We start from the raw sequence: 13161 nt of genomic DNA on the forward strand, positions 1-13161 counted from the left end.
AGAAACATTTTTCTGGTATAAAAAAAAAGAGAATCTCTTTGTTTTTTTTGTGAGGTTTAGTGCATCCTTTGTCCTCTAATGGGCATCTGTGGGTCTTTAAAATATCAGCCAATATACTCTAAAATGTCAGTAATGAGTTGAAATAAAGTATTTTAAATGTACTCTACACTATGCATACACAATGAACTCATTGACTCCCTGCCATTTTCACTAAAGCAACCCCCTTTGCTCCCGGCTGGATTTTGACTGATTTTGCAAGTCCCACGGAATATTGTGTTCTATTGCCATAAAAACATGGAACCGACTAAAAGAAAGACTAGAGTCTCTTCTTTCATCAGGAAAAAAAAAGTATGTTTCCAACTGTTTCCGTTTTGCATCAATTAGCATTAGAATACAGCTAAGTTTAATCATTATTCACAACTCAGCTTAGAACTGTGGGGAAATCAGCTTGTTTTAACATGACCCTGTTTGATCTCTTATACTCTACTGCCATCTGCTGGCCGTGTTTGTGATAAATCCCATTGCTTCAACCATTCTCTGAAGTAGAGAGGCTTTAATCAAAGCCTTTTGTATGCCCTAGCATAACAAAATAAATAAATAAAACATTTTAAAAAACGTATAAATACGTCTTTGGGACACAAAACATTTAAAATAGAACGTATTTATATGTTTTTGGGAGTAAATGAGCCAACACGTTTCTATTTCACCCCATCTCTGCATGATTTGGCCCAAAAATCACTGTTTAAAAATCAGATGTGGCCCTTGAGCACAAACGTTTGTCACAGTTTTCAATTAAAAAAACATGTTTTGGCAATGTGGGATGCAGCCAGACAGATTAAAGTTTTTATTTTTGGTTGGTTAGGGGGGGAAAAAATGACCCCCAAAAGAGTAAACAGCATCTATTGAGTTAAAGTTAATGTTCTTCTCTTGCTCAACAGGCGGGCAGCTTAATAAAAAAAAATCTGGGTGGAACATTTTCCAGTTCTCATGCAGTTCAGCTTCGAACACAGCAGATTTCTCATTTTCAGAAAGCACAATGATGCTTTTAAGGACTTTCATCGTCCTTTCTGCAGCGCTCTTGTGGACGTTGTCTTTCGCAGGGGGAGATGAATCAAAGAAAGGAGGAGCAATGCAGGTAAGATTTAAAAAAAAAGAAAAAAAAAGTGAATGTTTTTTGGAAGAGTGACCACGATGAAACATAACTTGGGAAAAGTGAGATTGTGAGGATTGACTTCTTTTCATAGAGTGACGACGTGCATGATGACATCCTTCCGGATACAGACCGAGATGTCGCTCCAGAAGCCATTGGTGAAGTTGCTCCAAAAGTCATTTGGAAGCTGATTATGCAATACTTGAAAAAGGAATTTATCCACATTTGTGAATGCAACTAACTAAAGTCCATATTATGTAATGAGGGGGGGGGGGGGGGGGGGGGGGGGACGATCAAGTGTCCTTGTCCTAAATGTTTGTTTAGTGCACTTTTAGCTACTACTACAAAAAAATAAATAAATCCGTGAACATTCATCGACTGTTGTGTTTTCCTCATTAACAGACATGCCAACATGTTTACTGTGTGTTTGCCTGAGCGGCTCTGTCTACTGTGAGGAGGTTTCTCCTGAAATGTCACAAGTGCCAGCGTTGCCAAAGGAAACGGCTTATCTCTACTCACGCTTCAACAAAATCACCAAAATCAACAATAATGACTTTGCAGACACCAGTAAGCAAACGCTCTTCTTTTTTTGTTTTTTTTTGTTTAATTAATTCCTCATCTCGAGTGATTTTTTCTTTATTGTGGGAATGCTGAAAGCGTGCACATATGTTATTTGGATGTGTATTCTCCTCACTTTTTTGCCGAAAAACAACTCTCACATAATACTTCCGATTTACACCGTTCAAACTTCAACCTGCTTCAAAAATTCATGTATTCCGGGGTATATATATCGTCTGACTCCAAGTTACTTTCAGTACTCACACAATTTGACGTTAAATATCAACTTTTCCTCATTCATTTTCAATGGGACTGACATTGAACTTTGACATTGACATTTGAAGTCCCACTTTCTAGGCGCACTTCCATACATACAACTTATCATCATTACCAGCTCTTTCAATTTCAATTAAAACTTTGCAATTTTCGTATAATTTATCTTTCAATTTACTGCAGAAGCATTCAGCTATTGGCATTCCGCTTTCAGCATTCCCACGCAATTTCGCCAGAAATTGCACTTTGTCTAGTTTCCAAAGCTTGTCTCCATTTTTTCCAGCCACTTTGAAAAGAATTGACCTCAGTTGGAATCTCATCACGGAGATCGAGGACGGAGCTTTTTCCAGACTCGCGAATCTGGAGGAGCTCAATCTTTCAGAAAACAGGCTGACTAAACTGCCCGCGCTTCCCGCCAGGCTGATGACTTTCAACGCCAACTTCAACAAGCTTACGACACAAGGTGTAAAGTCCACCGCGTTCAAGGTAGCAACCGTACAAAACCCACGTATCAGCATTAATACAGTAAATATAAGGGCTTCAATTGTGTAGTGTATAACCAAAACAAAAAACTAATCAATAAACAAAGGATCTTTGTTGCAGAAACTCACAAGACTGTCATATCTTTACCTTGGAAACAACGAGCTGACAGCTGTCCCTCATCTTCCTGAGTCTCTTTGCATTGTGCATCTACATGTAAGTTCGTGTACAGTGGAGCGTTTTAAGACTAATGGCACTTAAAAGGAAGTCAACCTTTAACATTTACTGACAATAATGTTATATGTAACCTCACTAGTCTAAACATTACATTTTGATTTATACTACATTTGTGGAAAATGGGTTATGAAGCAATTTCCAGCCATTTCGATCAATATGAGGTTGCCATTTTGACACTTGCACGTTCATCTTTAAAACATATAGGATTAAGAGCTACTTACTTAGTTACTTTAAAATGCATCAAACATCTAAATTGTTTTCAATGTTGCATCATGTTTTTATGAAACTGTACTATTTTATCGTGTAGGCATATAAAAGGTATTTTGTTCGAGTGTGGTTGCCGTAGTTAGAGATCCAAGATGGGCGATCTTCTGGGCATGTGCGTCACAGATCGTGCAGGGGTCACAGATAGCGCCTTGACAGTCAGGACTCAGGGGGCGGCCATTTTGTCATTTGCTGTCCACTGAAGATGACATCACAGTTGCTTAGGTAGAAACCAATCACAGCTCAGCTTCAGCAAACAGATGCGAAGACAAGAATTTGTGCGGGGGGGGGGGGGTGACTTCCCCTTTGAATTGTACCATTGGGAGGTCCTGGTCCAGGAGTTTTGGCATTTGGAGGCCCGATGCTTATCCAGTCATTATGAATACAGTAGTGCCTTGAGATATGGAGGTAAAAGCAGGAATTGGAATCAGAATCATCAATACAGACTTCCAGATTGCTTGTTTTTGTAGTCAATAAATTAAAAAAAAAAAAAAATTGAGGGGAAGGGGATTTTGAAAAAATATCGTAATTAGATTATTTTCCAAAGTCATTCATCCCTAATATCTGTTTGGGGAAAACATTGTTTTCAGATGGATCCCGGAACAGATGATGACTGACTTAGAAGGTTCCAGAGTAATCGAATACGAGAACCGCATTTTTACACAACGTTGCCACCATTTCTACGTCAGCTGTGGCTTTGTTATTTCATTTGCGTGTCTCCTGCAGAACAACAAGATCAAAACAATAACAGATGAGACGTTCTGCCAAGGCAACAGCAGTTACTACATCCGAAGCAACCTGAACGAGGTGAGACTGGAGGGGAACCCCATCCAGCTGTGGAAGCACCCTTACAGCTTCATCTGCCTGCACAGTCTGCCAATCGGATGGTACAACTGAAATTGTGCTTTTCGATCATGAGTCAATCAGTTCGGCAATCATATAGCTAATTGCTGATTTATACTATTCAAAAGAATCCATAAACATCACTGTTTAATCATCAAGTTATGACAGAAAATCAGTTCTTTGTCAACATAGGATGCAATATTTTATAAATATATAACACAAGAATATCATTCTGTTGGTCTTGGCAGGTGCTATTTTGTATTGAAAGCCAGATCAAGCATAATTTTGATGAACAAGATGTCATTTACTTCAAATGTAAAATGCAAATAAACAATAAAATGTGCATGATTTTCCCATAACTTCACGGATTTGTGATACTGTGGCAAAATTTCAAGGACGTGTCCATAATGAAACGCGTCAAAGTCCACACAAGCATCGTTCACTTGGTCGCCGGCTCATTTGCAACTATCAAACCATCCGCTACTTTCTGCTGGTACTCCCGCTCTGATCGTTTTCTTCGGTAGACGTCATCTGACGAGGAAAAAAAAAAAAAAGGACACAGATGAGAGCGAAATACACCAAATACATTTTACAACCACATTCAGACCATATTGGTCATTTATTGACTTAATAAATGGGTTATTCCACAAGCGAAAGACCTTTTCTGACAAATGGTGAAAAGCACAATATGATATTGTGAAATTATAGTCAGCCTGAGATGAAATTTAACCAGCTGATGAAAAATGATTTCTAAATATTTCAAATTCCAAACACCTAATGTGTGTGTGTGTGTGTGTGTTTTTTTCCCTCTTGCCCTCTTGATGACTTACACATCAAATATGCTAAAATAAGCTATAAATTTATATATTTTTTGTCTTTGGATTTAGTGATACATTTACTTTCATGATATCACACAGATACTTCAGACATTATGTTCTGAAGTTTCCTCTCATTATATAATATGCATTAGTTATCCAGATGAAGAGAAGAAAAAGTGAGAGATAACTCAGCAGGTATGATGACATCTTCAAACCAATTGCTCAGACCAAGGATGAACCTAATTATGGCTCAGCCTCACTTCTGTTTTTCACATTTGTTCAGCCTTTAACGGAGTGTCACTCAATTCAATTGCAATCCCCTTTCTCCTGTTATGAGAAATACGAAATATTAATGTTTTCCTTTTTTAAAATTATATAGTGAAGTATGTTCTTGAGCATTGCATTAACACTAAGCACTGCAGCGAACGTACTCTTGAGCAAAAATTTTGAACATTGACACTGATATGCAAACCTTATTAGTAATGCACAATTCAAATTCCAATTTAATGCAACGTCATTTGATTGTAAATTATTTGTTCAGTAATATGTTTTCAATATATGTCAGGTCACGTGTTCGAGTATTTGGATGAAGGTTGCGCCAATGAGAACAAAATAAATGCCGGAATAATAATAATAATAATTATTATTATTATTTTACAAAACGTAAGCAGCTGTGCCAAACACATACACATTTCTGTGGTGATATAGGTTGTGCGTTAATCATTTGAAATATCTCGAACACCAAAACAGGGACAGATAACTCTACCAAAATAATCAAAAGTGAGCGTGTCACTTTGCCAAGCTGCACTTACAGAACGTTTCTTTTCCGATCCTCACGTTGATCATGATCCACTCCATGACACCTCCAATGCAAAAAAAGACTGGAAGAAATCTATACGGACCAAAACGACGTTTCCCAGGTGCGAGGCTCAGAAAATATCGTAGTGTTGCACTCCTTCGAAACATCCTTGAGACGAGTGATCCACCACCGCACAAGTTTCCACAACTTAATTACATGTGTGGTCCTTTCCCAAATGTCCTTCCAAAAGTCAATAAGGGCACGTTTGTTTCAAATCATTGCTCAGAAAAAAACGGGCGGTGTATTGCAGCTGGTAAAGCCAAGAGGAACGTTTCTTCAAATCACAGCGACGTGCTTTGGAAGCAAGCGCACCCATAACCGACGTAATATCCGGCGATGTAACGCGGACTTTCCGGTTAAACGGTAGAACCTACGCAAGATGGTTTAAAATGTTATCGACAGATTAAAGATTCATTTATTATTATTTTTAAAGATAACCTTAAGTATACATTTTTATTCGTTAATGACTAAAGACTTCCGGTCCTAGCGAGCATTTAGAAAATTTATTGCAACTGACAAGCTTCTTACCAAGTTGCCATTAATTTGCAGCTTTTTAGCAATATTATTGTACATTAATATTAATGCAGTTAGTTTGAAGACATAAAGAATTTTGGTAACAGTAGATATAGTTTGGTTGTGACTTGTGAGAAAGCATATTAAAAAAAATAAAATAAATCACACACCCAAGTTCATATATGCCAGACAATCAAACTTTCTCCACCCTTATTGTGACGTATAACCTGTAGCTTACAACTTATGGGGAAGTTAACCACTAAAATACAAAATGTGTTTGCTCAAAAGTGCACACCCTTTTAAAACTGAGATGTGGCTGTGGTAAGAATGAACCTATGACAGCCACACCCATGTTAAATGGGAGTCAGCGATACACACACTAGAACATTTCAAGTGCATCTAGTTAACCCGCCCCCAGAAAGTTAACTGATATTGGAACTGTTCATAATCCCCTCCCCAAAGCACAACGCTGCCACGTTTACTGTTCTTTTGGTGATGAGTAGTCAACATACCTTTTGCACTTATGGTCACTAGTTCAACCTTACTTTGTTGAGTTGCGAGTAAGACCAAGCCATAAAACTAAACACTGATAAACACAAACATGGATTTATTGATGACAATTCTAATAGCATGACATAAAATTGCAAACACATCTAAACACATACTTTACATTAAACACATGCAACAACTACACAGGACAGTAGAAAGTACCGTTAAGATTTTTTTATTTTTTTTTTAATATAGAGAGAGCCAAGACACTTTCTTTTCAAACTCCACTATGGGCTCACCAGAAATGGCTTCAAGATAACTGTATATCTTTTTTTCTTTTTCCTGATCATAATGAGACAAAATGTAATGGAGAATTCCAAGAGCCGTCAAACACAAGAAGACTGCTGAAGTCCAATTTTTAAGTAAGTTGAAATTTGAACGGTGTAAATCGGAAGTATTATGTGGGAGTTTTTTCTCGGCAAATAAGTGAGGAGAATAAAAATCCCAATAACATATGTGGGATGCTTTCAGCATTCCCACAACTAGACTAAGTGCAATTTCTGGAGAAATTGCGTGGGAATGCTGAAAGCTGAATGCTAATAGCTGAATGCTTATGAGGTAAATTGAAAGATAAATTATGTGAAAATGACGTTTTAATGGAAGTTGAAAGATAAATGAAGAAGAAGAAAACTAACTGCAATCTGTCTTAAGGTGGGATTTAATAATTTCAGAGAAATTATACTCCATTTCCTGAAACGATAGTCAGTTGGTATCAAACCGTCGAATGTACTAAAAATGTGGTTCAAGCGGGGTTTGAACCAAGGTTCTCCATGCGGGAAAAAAAAATTGAACGACTGAGCTAACTTGCCTTGTTCAAATTCATGGCTAATGGAGTATTCATTTTTAAATCGCCATCTGATGAAAGCCAACCTGCATGTAATCATTTCAGTGAAATTGTAATGCATTTCCTGATAGTCAGTTGGTATACTTTTATATCGCTAAGCATAATTGCCATGGATATATTTGCAATGTACATTCAGAGGTGGGATTCGAACCCGGGACCTCCTGGTCACTGGACAATGCACTTAATGATCAGTTGTATGTATGGAAGTGGGCATGGAAAGAGGGACTTGAAGTTGATATTTAACGTTAAATTGTGCGAGTACTGTAAGTAATGTGGAATCAGATGACATATACCCCGGAAGGCGTGAATTTTTAAAGCAAGTTGAAATTTGAACGGTGTAAATCGGAAGTATTAGGTGGGAGTTGTTTCTCGGCAAATAAGTGAGGAGAATAAATATCCGAATAACATGTGGGAATGCTGAATGCATTCCCACAATAAGATCAAAACAATAAATGAAGCAAAACTGTGAGAAGGCAAGTTTGCTGCAGGTCAATGTGTTTTGAAGACCAAAATAAAGAACAACTTATCACTATCCGCCATTTTGCTTGTTATTTTCTCCGCAAATGCTTTCAGGTCGGAACTGGGAAAACCAACTATGATAAATCCGAGTTCTGACCTTCCTCGAATGCAGCATAAGGTCTTTATCATGGCTAAAATCATGACTTTTTTTTTTTTTTTTTTTAAAGCTGTGCTTTATAAATCCTCTCTGTTCAGTCATGTCTTTGAAATGATCTTTTTAGATTACTGGTTTTACATATGGGACGCGCATTATAGGGGGGGTCGGGTCTATAAATAAAGCATTGATCCATTGTCAACAACATTCCTATACATCAACGAAAAATACTCCCTTTAACAATACACGTGTGGGCTTTTTGACCTCGAAATCACAATTTCTCCGACGTCAGTCCTCCACGATTTGAGCCGGCCGACAGAAAGTCCAGTGATGCTCCACCGTGTTCTCGTTGGCCCGCTCGCTCATGTGGTGCACGCGCGTGTTGCGGATGGTGAAGCCCTGCTTCATGATGTAGTCCATGAGGTGAACCCGCAGCGACACCTCCTGGTGATAGTCGCACGGGCCAAAGGTGAAGGACACCTGGCAGTCCCGCGTGTCCATCATGTGCTTGTTCCACTTGGTGAAGTTGTCGGAAATGCCCTCCAGCAGCGCGTGTACCTTGGTGGTGACTGTCAGCTGCGTGATGATGACGGCCACCGGGTTGGAGTACTTGGACAGTTTGCGCGTGCTGGAGAGCTCCACCACCTGCTCGAAGACGTCCGGCGGGTACAGCGGCTTAGGGTCGCTCAAGCAGCGGATCAAGGGTTCGATCTGGTAGAAGTCGGCCTCTTTCCTCAGCAGGTCCGTCTCGGTGAAGTCAGCCGGCAGGGTGAGCTCCGATGTGCGCAGGAAGTTGAGGACGTAGCGGAAAAGTGTCCCGTCGCGGTCGATGAAGTAATTCCCGTGGGAGTCGCGCGCCGTCGGGAAGTCGCCGCGGAACATGGCGCCCAGCATGGAGTCGGGGTAACGCTGCAGTGTGGACAAGCTGGTCGTGTACAGGTGACCTCCTACGTTTAAGGTAACAGGAGTAGTCATCTAAAAGCAAATGGGGAGAGAGGGATGACATTTTGGATGCAGTCGTACAAACTTAGGCTATTCAATCAGAGGTATTCTAAAGAAACAGTAGGGCTGGGTATTGCCACCAACCTCACGATACGATACATATCACGATACGATACGTAACGCAATAGATAAGTACCTCAATACTTGAGCTTCAAGACGATACGTATCCCGATATATTACATTAATTTTCTTGCATTTTATAATAACAGTCATATATATACCTAAAGGATATGTTTATTATGCTGGATGAAAAATTTTTTTTGTTAGCAGCTCTTCTGGTTTACCACCAAGCGGCATGCCTGGTCTAAATGTGCACGCACTGCAGAGCAAGGAGCAGCTTTCACAGACACACCGGGAACATTTAATAGGCTGATATGAGCAAAAATATCAAAGTATTAAAATGACAGCTCTAAAATGTGACTTATTTGAAATATTTGGTAGTGATAGACCAATATGTTTTTTTCAAGGCCCATAACGATACAGATTATTAGTAGTCAAGGAGGCCGATAACCGATATTTCAAGCTGATATTTGCAGTAAAATAAAAAAAAAATCAATAAATACATTTTAAAAAATCCTTTTAAACTATGTTAACAGATTTGTTTAAAAAAATATATAAAAGATGCAGTGAGCTTCCAGGGTTATTATTAATATAAAAATACATTATTGATAAAAAAAAATAAAACATTAAAATAAATATAATAATAATAATAATAATAATAATAATAATAATAATTTAAAAACAAAAATATTTATTATTATTTATTTTTTATTCATTATTTTATTATTTTAATTGATTATAAAATAAAAATTAAAAAGCAAGTAAATAGATCCCTAAATATTTCTACTGTCAAAGTTTTCTACAACATAATTTTAAATTACAACAGATTTTTTTTTTTTTTTTTTTTTTTTTTTTTTTAAATAGTGTAGGCCAGGGAGTTCCTATTTTTTTTTTATAAAGTGGAAATTTAAATAGATCCATAAATGGAAATAATTTGTATTTATTTTTTAATAATAAAAAGAAATAACTATTGACAGTTTAAAAAAAAAAATTGCAGAGTTTCCAAGGTCATTAGCATGTGTTAAGCTAAATTAAAAATTAAAATTAAAATTAAAAAGCAAGTGAATAGATCCCTAAAGATTTCTACTGTAAAAGTTTTCTACAACATAATTTCTTTATTTATTTTTTTAATAAAGTGTTGGGAGTTCCTATTTCTTATAAAGTGGAAATTTAAAATCGACCCATAAATGAAAAGTTCCCTCTCTCAGTGAATACTTGCGAACGTAGCGAATTTGGGGTTTTCATCAGGAATTGTAATTTGTTAGTCAGTTTTGACTTGTCTTAAACACATTTGGAACATATTCAGAATTTTTTCTCACTGCGAAGATCTTTAGAAACATTTTACGAACCCCAACAAAAACTCCAAACGAGCTACATTCGCATGCTTTTGTCACTCAGTGAGATGCAGGGAACTTTTCATTCATGAATTGATTTCAATTTCAATTTCCACTTTATGAAAAACAGGAACTCCCTACACTTTTTGTAAGTTAAAAAAAAATAAATAAATGTTGAAATTTCAGAAAACTTTATTTACAGTAGAAATCTTTAGGGATCTATTTACTTGCTTTTTAATTTATATATATATATTTTTTTATTTAGCTTAACACATGCTAATGACCCTAGAAGCTCACTGTAACTTTTGTTATAATTTGTTTGTTTTTTTACAAAATCTGTTAATATAGTTTAAAAGGATTTTTTTCCCTATTTTACTACAAATGAATATCGGCTTGAAATATTGGTTATCGGCCTCTTTGACTCTTAATAATCTGTATCGTTATCAGCCTTGAAAAAACCATATCAGTCTATCGCTAAAACACACATAAAAAAAATAAAACACGATAATTGGGATTATGACATTGAAGGGTGTTGTGTTGTCTTACCCTATGGCCCCAACCTCCATTATCCATTTGTAGAGAAGTACCCACTTGGTCAGGACCAAAACACGGCGCAACAAACGTGATTTGGCTCAATCCACTTTCACATGTAAAAACAAACAGAAACAACCCCACTAATGAAGTTCGTGCAAACTCGGTCTAATCACCATCCACAACAAAACTTCAATTAAACAGATGTGGGCCACATTTCATTAATTGAGCCGCTGTGCAGTTTTTCGTCGGGTCAAATTAGTTTCCAAACTTGCGCTTATTATATTAGCAACACTAAACAGCACGTAACCAACATCACACAGAGCAAAATGCAACAATATTAATTGCATAACATTTAAATCGTATTTATATTGTGTGTGTGTGTGTGTGTGTGTGTGTGTGTGTATAAAGCCGCCTTGAACTAGCTCCAAGACCACAATTTCACCATTTTTCTTATATTTATTTGAATTGAATCGATCGCAGCTGGAGTTCACTCTTAAAAATTAGGGAGCCGGTAAAAAAAAATCGTAGAGGACGGTCCGGATTCGAACCTACACCATCAAAACTTTGGTGCAGATGTGCTAACCATTCTCTTTCCTTCATGCAGGCAAAGGTTTGTCCACTTGCTCGAACAGTGTGTGCTCCATATGCGAGCCTAACACCAAAGTGGGAAGCGTTGCACCAAATGAGAACTTTTCTCCATAAAACGTCATATAAACTTAAATTGCATCAAGAACAGTTCATGCTATCCAGCGCCTAGCTAGCTTGCTAGCTAATAAGGCTAGCGAGTTCTTCCTGCAGCTGACGTTACGATTGGCGTCTAGAATCAAGTTGTGCATTTTAGACGCGACAGAAGCGATGAAATACATACAAGCTCACCGACTCGATCTTCCGAATGTGTCTCCTTTCGTCGCCAAAAAAAAGCAGCCTGACGTTGGTGTTATGCGCTGCAGATGCCAGGCGGTCAATGATGTTAACCGCAGCAGAGCAATCCCACACGCATACCCCTCCAAAAAAAAAAAAAAAAAAAAAAAAAACTAAAAACGCGCAGGTGGATTTGTCCTGCACGTTTACACGCGTAGTTACGGTAAAACCCCACTACAGACCATTTCAAAATAAAATACTTGCTAAGACCTTGATGCCACTGTTCGGTGTTACACAAACTGTCACGTTACTAACAAGGTTGAATAGAGGTAAAGTGACTTTTTTTGTGTGTTTGTTAGTCATTTTTTTCACCTTTAATCTAAAAAACTTCAGATCACACTCCTGCTCTGGCATCCAAGTTACTGGTAGTGCACTCTGCTTGAAAAGCAGTTTGTTGGGGGGGGGGTTGTCTAAAAAAAAATATTCTCTTGTGTATTGTAAGTCAAATATAATTCGATACATTGCTAATTTCTTGGCAATGGTGGGAAGTAAAGCATGGATTTCATAAAAAGATTTCCCAGGTATCTGCATTTATTTGTGTCAAATTGAGGGTTTGCATGTTCTCCCTATGCTCGCTTAGCTTTTCACCACATCCACCCCACATTCCAAAACATGCAATTGAAAACTTTTTTTTTTTTTTTTTTGAATATGTAAACGTTTGTTGTTAGTCTACCTGTTCCATGTGACCACCGGGTGGGGACCAGTCCAAGGTCTGTCTTTGGGTCGCCAATAATCAAACCTATAACACTAAAAACCACACATGCTAACCATTACAACACCGTGCTACCCATTTACTAAAAACGACAATAATCTATAACTTAGACTAAGTGCAATTTCTGGAGAAATTGCGTGGGAATGCTGAAAGCTAAATGCTAAGCTGAATGCCTATGAAGGAATTTGAAGGATAAATTGTTAAAATTACAAAGTAATTACATAACTAGTAATTACTAATAATAGTAGTATATAACGTATTTAGTGCATTTAGAAATATGTTATTAGGGATGCACAATAATGCTATTTTCAACCGACATGTGCCGATGTCGATAACCGATAATTGTGTTTTGTTTAAAGCTTAGCATTAGCTCAGCGTGCTAACTTAGCATTAGCTTAGCATCAACATTAGGTTAGCATTAATATAGCATGCTAAGTTAGCATGCTAAATTAATATTAGCTTAGCATTAGTTAAGCATTTTTCAGCATTCCTACAATCATACAACACATTAGACTGAGTATATTGTACTATATGAAATTTGAAAATTACCATAATGCCTGCTAACTGCACAGTTCTCTACACCCCAATCAAGCACCA

At 37.4% G+C, this 13161-nt stretch overlaps 3 protein-coding genes across 9 annotated transcripts; 1 reads left to right on the forward strand and 2 right to left on the reverse strand.

Annotated features, from left to right (window-relative positions):
- The first annotated feature begins 942 nt into the window (after window positions 1–942).
- On the forward strand, window positions 943–4164 carry LOC144014231 (mimecan-like). The gene is made up of 6 exons (XM_077513906.1): window positions 943–1135; window positions 1245–1308; window positions 1553–1717; window positions 2265–2467; window positions 2585–2677; window positions 3689–4164. Exons 1-6 carry the CDS (start codon window positions 1037–1039, stop codon window positions 3857–3859), a joined length of 795 nt encoding a protein of 264 aa, XP_077370032.1. The 5' UTR covers window positions 943–1036; the 3' UTR covers window positions 3860–4164.
- Window positions 3936–5769, reverse strand: uqcc5 (ubiquinol-cytochrome c reductase complex assembly factor 5). The gene is made up of 2 exons (XM_077513909.1): window positions 5436–5769; window positions 3936–4336 (listed from the first exon to the last, which is right to left on the reverse strand). The coding sequence occupies exons 1-2, from the start codon at window positions 5587–5589 to the stop codon at window positions 4245–4247; spliced, it is 246 nt and encodes an 81-aa protein (XP_077370035.1). The 5' UTR covers window positions 5590–5769; the 3' UTR covers window positions 3936–4244.
- An 816-nt stretch (window positions 5770–6585) lies between these two features.
- On the reverse strand, window positions 6586–13022 carry kctd6b (potassium channel tetramerization domain containing 6b). 7 transcript variants are annotated; one of them, XM_077513924.1, is made up of 3 exons: window positions 12526–13022; window positions 10944–11037; window positions 6586–8976 (listed from the first exon to the last, which is right to left on the reverse strand). In XM_077513924.1, the coding sequence occupies exons 2-3, from the start codon at window positions 10968–10970 to the stop codon at window positions 8290–8292; spliced, it is 714 nt and encodes a 237-aa protein (XP_077370050.1). In that variant the 5' UTR covers window positions 10971–11037; window positions 12526–13022; the 3' UTR covers window positions 6586–8289. The 7 variants fall into 7 exon arrangements, with proteins under 7 accessions (XP_077370050.1, XP_077370049.1, XP_077370048.1 ...); XM_077513923.1 differs by lacking the exon at window positions 12526–13022 and adding an exon at window positions 11808–11943; XM_077513922.1 differs by lacking the exon at window positions 12526–13022 and adding an exon at window positions 11800–11943.
- Window positions 13023–13161: the final 139 nt, after the last annotated feature.

Source organism: Festucalex cinctus, chromosome 2 (assembly GCF_051991245.1).
Source record: "Festucalex cinctus isolate MCC-2025b chromosome 2, RoL_Fcin_1.0, whole genome shotgun sequence".
In the NCBI taxonomy this organism is placed as follows: Eukaryota; Metazoa; Chordata; class Actinopteri; order Syngnathiformes; family Syngnathidae; genus Festucalex; species Festucalex cinctus.